This window comes from Grammomys surdaster, unplaced genomic scaffold (genome assembly GCF_004785775.1).
Source record: "Grammomys surdaster isolate TR1022 unplaced genomic scaffold, NIH_TR_1.0 60, whole genome shotgun sequence".
NCBI lineage: Eukaryota > Metazoa > Chordata > Mammalia > Rodentia > Muridae > Grammomys > Grammomys surdaster.
In genome coordinates this window covers 6,118,635-6,126,304 of record NW_021604562.1, presented here as the reverse complement: position 1 = coordinate 6,126,304, position 7,670 = coordinate 6,118,635, and the positions used below count along the sequence as shown (strand labels likewise).

Below are 7,670 nucleotides of genomic sequence, written 5' to 3'. Positions count from 1 at the left end.
CAAAACAAAACAAAACAAAACAAAACAAAACAAAACAAAACAAAACACAACACAACAAAACACAACAAAACACAACAAAACAAAACATCAAACAAAAACAATCAAGTAATTTTGTTAATTAATGAATTTTGAGTATATTCCCCCTCCCTTCCCAAGTCTTCTCATAACCACTCTGCATCAGCCTCTCTACTCCCATTCCTCCTATCCACTGAGGAGATTTTTTTTGTCCATTTTTCTTTCCCCATCTAGTCCAGTGCTGTGTTGCCAAGCTAGGCTTGGGAGTGGGTCCCACTTTGAATTCCTGGCTTCTCATGCTTATGCCGCAAACATGTCACTGACAGAACTATTGCTCTTGCCCCTCCTTTTGTTTTTATAAAAGAACATGTTTTGATGTAACAAATGTGACAAATTGGATAGATAGAACCCATTAACCTATTAACATAGAGAATCCTCCCCCCCCAACACACACCTTGATGACTCTACCCAATTCCTGACATTTGTTTGCCTTCTCACAAGACGATAGGTGGCGATGGCATATTTGATAGTGAAATTTGGTATTTTCTTTTCATCTTTGTCACTTATAGTCTGTGTGATCTTAGTAGCTAAGTCAGTCTGATACCTTTATGACATCTGCCAAGAAGGAATAATTAAATCTTAGTCATACCTCTGGGTTATTGAAGCACTAGAATTCCATGAGTTTAATGTAGTAATAGTACAAAATGTGTGTGTGCATATTCAAATATTAAAGGTAAAGATGAACAGGGAAGAAACACAGACAAACTTTTGTTAAAAGTAGGGCTCCTGCCATTTTTTTAAAATACAACAGCCAGATAGAATGCACAATTAAAAAAAAAATCCTCAGGTGAAAGTAAAAGCTTTCCTCCTTTGTATTAAGACAAGGGTATCTTCTGCTTCCTAAGTCATTTTCTCTACGTGTGTATGTTAGGCTCATAGTGGGTCCCCAAAATGCCAGTGCTACTGACAATGTCTAAATTACAGTCTGGGCTCAGCTTAGGTTGGACTGTGGTTAAGCAGAAGGATTAGTGGCTGATAAACAGAAGCCTAAGATCAGCATTCCGTAGAAACTAGCGAAGTGTGGGTTTCTGTTGGTCTGGAGGAACCCCTACTTCCTTTAATTTGCCCATACAGCTGGCTAGCTCTGGCAGCAGGGTATCTAGTTCCCATACTAGCCAATCCCCAACCCCTAGCTCTTCTGGTTCACATTCTCCTCCATCTACTCTAACATCCAGGCTCCTTCTCACTGCAACACCCATCTATTAAAAAAAAAAAAAAAAAAGAAAGAAACCTGTAAGGCTTTCTCTGCCCTTTGCTATTCTCTCTGTCTTTCAAGAGACAGCTATGGCAGCCACCCAGGGAGTGGTCCAGTTTGGTTGTTCCACTGCTCTCTTGCTTAGAGTTTACATTGTATATGTGATGTCCTATATATGTATGTGAATATATATATATATATATGTACATATAAATCTAATGCCATATATGACAGTGATAGTTTATATAGAACCAACCAGCAGAAATAGGAGGAGGGCATTTTGAAGTGTTGTAAATGAAAAATTTCAGTAAGGAATGTTATATAGTCACATGGATGCCATTACTATTAAGTCAAACATCCGAAGTCCTATTGGCAGATTTCCCAGTTTCATTTACAAATGTCTCTGTATGAAAAGTAAGTAAAAAATGTTAATTGTCAAAACCTGTGGTATAGGGCCTGTGGAGCTGTTGTTTCTTTGTATAGTCTGTCATGATTGTCACTCCTGCCTCCAAACATCCTATATTTTTGGGAATGCATTAAGATATCATGGTCTTCTAGCTCTCCATCACCAGGTTATATATTTTTTTAATTTAATTTTTCTTTATTTCCGAGGAAGGCACCAGAAAAAGAGAGCAAGCCTTTTAAAACGTCATAACCTAGAGGCATTTAATTCACTGCAGCCACTCTTGTTTGTTTATTACGTGATCATTTGTGCATTTGTGTCACTGATCCTATTTGTATGAAAAATAAAAATGAAGGGACTTCTGCCTAGGATTAGTGCTTTTCTGATTTCCGCACTTACATTTTTTTTTTTTTTTTGGTTTTTCGAGACAGGGTTTCTCTGTTTAGCCCTAGCTGTCCTGGAACTCACTCTGTAGACCAGGCTGGCCTCGTGGCCTTTACTGTTCCCTGTCAAGGAGCCCCCTTTCCTATCTCAATTGAGCAGATTGACATCGGGATGCAGTTTGGCGCGTGAAATAAAATGGGACACGACCTTCATTTGCAATTTTATTTTTTAAAAATGAAATATTCAAAGTACTTTTCTTTCAAATATTGACACAGAATGTTTAACTTTAAATATTTACAGCATGTTGTTGTGATGCTCTTGTAGAAAAAAAATGCATGCTTCCGGCCTGAAAGCCAGAGCAAAATGCAAAAGACCATGGAACTGCAGCCAGAGAACATGAACCTGTACAGTATCCAGTCACTTTTCAGCACAGGAGAGCAGAAATACAAAATTGGAACCTATTGTTTCCTAGCAACACGGCTCAGGCCATTATAACACAATTTTCAGTATGATTAGAACCTCTAACTGTTGTTACATAGAAACTGAAAATCTTGGCATACACTGTAAACATCTTTACTTTTCATGAGAAAGGAAGCAGCTAAAAAGAGTCCTTTTCTGAACAGAAAGGCTGGACTTCTCCTTTTCACCGTTTCTCTTACTGATGTTTTTGCCAGAAGAACAGTAAAGATTTTAGACACTGTCATGATTCATACACGTAAAATATTTTTCAAGGACACAATCTGATATACTAACATTTATTTAAGAGGTTAAAGTCCACCACTAAATCTAAGGAAAGATTTTTTAACTGCCAAACACATTTCCTTTGACAAATAATGTAAGATGACAACTGCCAAGACAAAATCCACAGCAAGTTTAACTCTAAGTATGTTCAATTACTGTTTAGGAAGCGATTTCTTCTTACACACGGTAGTATATTTGGTCCTTAACAGCTTTCACACAAAGGACACACTGAAATAAGCACTGTTTTGTGGTTGAATAATTACTGGTTTTTTTTTTGTTGTTTTGTTTTTCCACTTTTTTTTTCTGTTTTTGTTCTTTTGCTCTTTTTTTGTTTGTTTTCTTTTCTTTGCAGAATAGAGAACCTTACAGAAGGCTGTGGAAGAGCAGTCTGAGATCCGAAGTATTAGGCAGGTTGCTATGTATATGTGAATTCCTCCAAGTAAACAAGATTGGTGCATCTGATCTATAGCCACATGTTTCTCTACAAGCTAGAGTACACTCCATTCTCTCCAATTTTTCTTGATATGTGATTCTGCTTTTCATCGCAATTGAACTAAATTGCCCTTAACATAAACAAATCTGCAGAAATGCAAAAGCTTTGCCTGGACTCTCTGGTAAAGTTACTAAGGGAACAGGTCTAGTGGGAAAGGAAGAGAAAAAGGAAATGCAGAACTAAGTGATGGAAACTAAACTTCTAAGGAAAGTTGGAATGGAATGGTTATACCTCTCTATGTAGGTAGTATGTGAATTCCAAATTATACATTGTCAAGTGTTCATATATTTGGCTATGTTGTATATATTATTTCATATATATGCAGTCGTCTATATATTATAGAGCTCCTAGGTGGCTTGAGAATAAATGTCATCCTTATTTTATACATTACTTTGCTGGATTAAAAAATAAAACATATACTTATTTCTATGGCAAGTGTTCTGGTGAAAGAATGAATTGAGCTGTATTTCTCTTTCCATCCAAAGTCGTGCTTCTAATCAACAGCAATTGGAAAGGCAACTAAAGATGACTGTATTTAAATACCTTTTAAACTTTTTGAACTTGTCAGCTCATTTGGAGCGCAATAGTAAAACAAGTTAAAACGAAAAACACACCAATGAAATGGGTCTAAGGAAAAGAAGCAATCACAGAGTATTTCCTGTATCCCTCCCAGAACGTCCCTCACAGGAGCATCAAATCCTATTGTCTCACTTTAACCTGCATGAGTGGTACGTAGCTGTGTCGTGTGAGCCACCTGCCTTTTGCGTGTGAGAAATTTCATGCATTTTTTTCCCTTCAAAGCTGCACTGTCATCAGGAAATGCAAATGATTTGTCCTCTCATTTAAACTTCAGAACTAAAACTCAGTGAAAGCATCCTTTCTACTCTGCCAACAGGAAGCAATATACCTGATATTTCCATGTTCTTTTTATGAAATGCCAAAATGTTTCTCTTAGATTTGCAACTTGTTAGTGCTAAAAACCTTTTGGTTTTTCTTTTCCTCCTCAAAACTTTAGGAGTTGTAAAGAGAACAATAATATTTCAAGGCAGTATTAAAACCACAGTTGTAAGTGATAAAAAGTGCATTTCCTGAATATAATACAAATATAACTTTAGGTAACCAAAGGCACAAACTAACTAAATACATATTACAAACTAGAATTGCACAGTTCAAGGTAATTACTATGAAGGAATAGCTCCAAATAGTTCTTCCTAATGGATATTTAAATCGGTTTTGAAAATGATACATCACTAGTGAGTTGCAAGAGAGCGCAATCACTTAAAATAGAAGCAAAATAGACTCCAAGATTGACACATTGGGTTAGTGATACAAATACACCACATTTAAGAGTGCACTTTTATGTACAGTTAACAATTATTTTCCCATTGACTTAAAAGAATGTCAGAGGTTCTAGGAACTTAAGACCTATTTTTAGGTTGGTGTGGAGGTATTCAAATTTTCAACATGTTTTCGAAACTTGTTAGTATTCCACTGTGAATACTGTTCTGATGACCCAAGCCTGATTTTGGAAAAAAAAAAACAACCCTATACTGGGATTTTAGTCTGGATTAGCAATATCTGGAGCTGGTGTGCTTCCAATTACAAAGCTAAATGATGAGTTCATCATGGTTTCCCTCTCTCTCTCTCTCTCTCTCTCTCTCTCTCTCTCTCTCTCTCTCCCTCTCTCTTTCTGTTTCTCTCTCTCTCTCTTCCTCCCCCGTTCTCACCACATGTATGTGATGATCTGAACCTGAAGGTTTTAAGAATGAAATATTTCAATACACCCTCCTCTAATATTTTCTGGGGTCCCTCTCCCTCATTGTTTGTATAATGAGAGTCAGATTCTTAAAACAAAAATCTTAATATGAGCCTGGATTCTGACTTTGTATATTTCCAAGGCAACTGTCATTACAACCCAGGACAATGACCCCATATTGTACTTAGGAAGTAGCTGGAAAGAATTTAAATAAACAGTCTATCATAAATTCTCCTCCATAGATAGCAAATGTTCATCAGGTGATGCGAGGGTAGAAGCTGGCTCCTGGGAATTTTCTACTGGACCCACTGTGCTGTCATGAATTTTCATTTGCAGCAACTCGCAATTACACAGCATTTTATAAACTGCCTCTTTGTCAATGGGCACAAATCTCTCAGCTCACCAAGTGGCTTCTTTTACTGCAGGATTCATAAAAGATTGAGAAAACTGCAGCAGATATTAATATTAACCCTGACATTTCTCTAAATTTTGAGCAATTATGAAACAAACAACCCTTCCTGAAAATAGCTATTTTCCTAGGTGGAAAAATTATTAAAAAAAAAACGTAGATTAAAGACAGAGAACTAAAATAACCACATAAATTACATTGGTGAAAAACTAGTCTGCCCCTCGGTAATAGATGAAATGCTTTAAGTTGGAAAGGATTCACTTAATTCAATTTTCTGCATATGGCTGGGAGATTCAATACAAAATTGTACATTTGAAAGATGACTCTAAGTGGGAGGAAATGATGAGGCAGCAACTATTGTTATGTTGGCTTTCATCTCATTTTCACTGTAATGCAAGGTCTATTGTTTCTAAGGTTTTGGCTCTTAGGAATTTCTGCAGCAGTAGTTAATTTGTTTCTCAGCATCACAGGCACATAGACCTGTTAAAGCCTCTTTTCTTGTATCAGAACCATCCATTTTAGTATATTACCTTTCATGTGCACAAACCATTGGATTAGTGTATAAATACTGAATTACTAATGTGAAACTATGACCAAAGCACATCCTATATATAAATGAGAAATTCCTACCCAGGTTAATAAAAGCTATGTTTACATGATGCCAATACAGCTGGGCAAATGGAGAAAAAATTGAGTCAAAACAGATTATGTGAGAGAGGTCACATCGACCAGCTGCTTTGGTATCACATACACACAAGCAAATCAGCGGCTCTTCAGCCTGCTTACTGCACCCACAGCAAGGTATGGTAGACTGAAGCCACCACACGCCAAAACACAGCACAACGACATGGCATTTACTTTTTAACAGGCAAGGAGGAAAAATCAGGAAAGGAGGGAAAACAGTTTCTGACTCCAGGAGATGGTGCTTGATATTTTCTATTTCCTTTTAAGTTTCCTAGAACAGATCTGGACAATGTAAGGGGGCTGGCAGTCTTTTGAGATGCAAGGTTTAGATACTATTGCACCATATTCTTTTTTTTTTAAGTAGCCTTTAAGTTCTGCCAACAATTAGATGTGAAACTTGGTGTCACAATAGAAATTGAGAGCCTTGGGTTCTTTTTATGTAGTTGAACATATGCATGGCTCAACAAATTGAAAGTGGTGCTTTCTGAAAACATTTGTGTTAGCTGTTTGAATTCAGCTTGTGTTCTTTTGAATACTGCCACACAAGAACTAAAAATCTCTGTCATTTCTTAAAGAGTTTAAACAAACAATATTAAAATACCATCTTCTGTCACATTGAAAGGCAGTTGGATATGTTTTTCCTCCATATTTACATATACAGAGTTCTGATCTAGAAAACCAATACAATAAACCTTTTTTTGTTTTGTTTTGTTTTGTTTTAAAAACAGGCAGTCTTTGGTGACGCAAAGGCAGAGATTTCTTTTGTTACCTCCTGCCTATTTCACTCTGTCTCATGAAGTGAATATTGTTGGCACTGTCTGAAAGTTCTAAATACTGCTCAACAGACAAAACAAAATACCCATCATACCCCTGCACCCTCCCGGTGCCCAAAAGCTGCTGCTTTTCCCCCTCTGTCCATACCCGAGTCCCTTCTTCCCCTTCCTGTAGCCTCCTCTGCTCCTGAGTCCAGGCCTGGGCCACCGCGCGCTGTCTGGCCATCTCCAACACGTGGTTCTTCTCCTCTTCGACAGTCGTTCCGTACCGGATATTGAAGCACAGAGCTCCGTGCTGGAGTTGAATATCTGCAAACCGTCTAGTCCTCCCATTCAACACTGAAGTCATCTGAGACACAGTGACATTAACACCATTTTCCAGAATCCGCCTCCCCCCAGTGTTACCAATGAGCACAAGGTCTTCCTCCAGAGACCCGAGCTTAATGAAGTAGTGAGTGTCCCTCCCTTCTATGGTAAAATGCAGGTTTTCCAGGTAATGAGCATTGTTGAGAATGGCAGCAAGACGCCTGCTATCTTCATTGGCTACTCCTATAATATCAGCTGTCACTATGCCCTCCTTGATGGCAAATTTTATACCCTTGCCAAAGACAGAAGGGACAGCAGCAAACCTCGGCTGTTTCCCTCCTTCAAGGCACCGCCCCTCGTTGTACTGAGGAGTCATAGGAAGCTGATCCAAGGAAATGAAATTCCTGAGCTGTTTCTGGAGCTCACACTGAATGCCCAGGATCATCTAGGA

The 7,670-nt window shown here is 37.9% G+C and overlaps 2 protein-coding genes across 4 annotated transcripts in view; one reads left to right on the top strand and one right to left on the bottom strand.

Annotated features, from left to right (window-relative positions):
- The window catches only part of Sh2d1a (SH2 domain containing 1A), a 28,671-nt gene extending 24,951 nt beyond the window's left edge, over window positions 1-3,720 (top strand). Inside the window, exon 5 of the mRNA XM_028760260.1 lies at window positions 3,151-3,720. The gene's annotated coding sequence lies outside the window, so the exon portion shown is untranslated. The remainder of the gene's footprint in view (window positions 1-3,150) is intronic.
- A 3,113-nt stretch (window positions 3,721-6,833) lies between these two features.
- Window positions 6,834-7,670, bottom strand: part of Tenm1 (teneurin transmembrane protein 1) — a 559,933-nt gene continuing 559,096 nt past the window's right edge. For 2 of the 3 annotated variants that reach the window (XM_028754767.1, XM_028754112.1), the window contains one exon: window positions 6,906-7,664. In XM_028754767.1, coding sequence (XP_028610600.1) covers window positions 6,906-7,664 — 759 coding nt within the window. Of the gene's footprint in view, window positions 7,665-7,670 lie in introns of all 3 variants that reach the window. The other variant, XM_028753445.1, reaches the window with a different exon arrangement.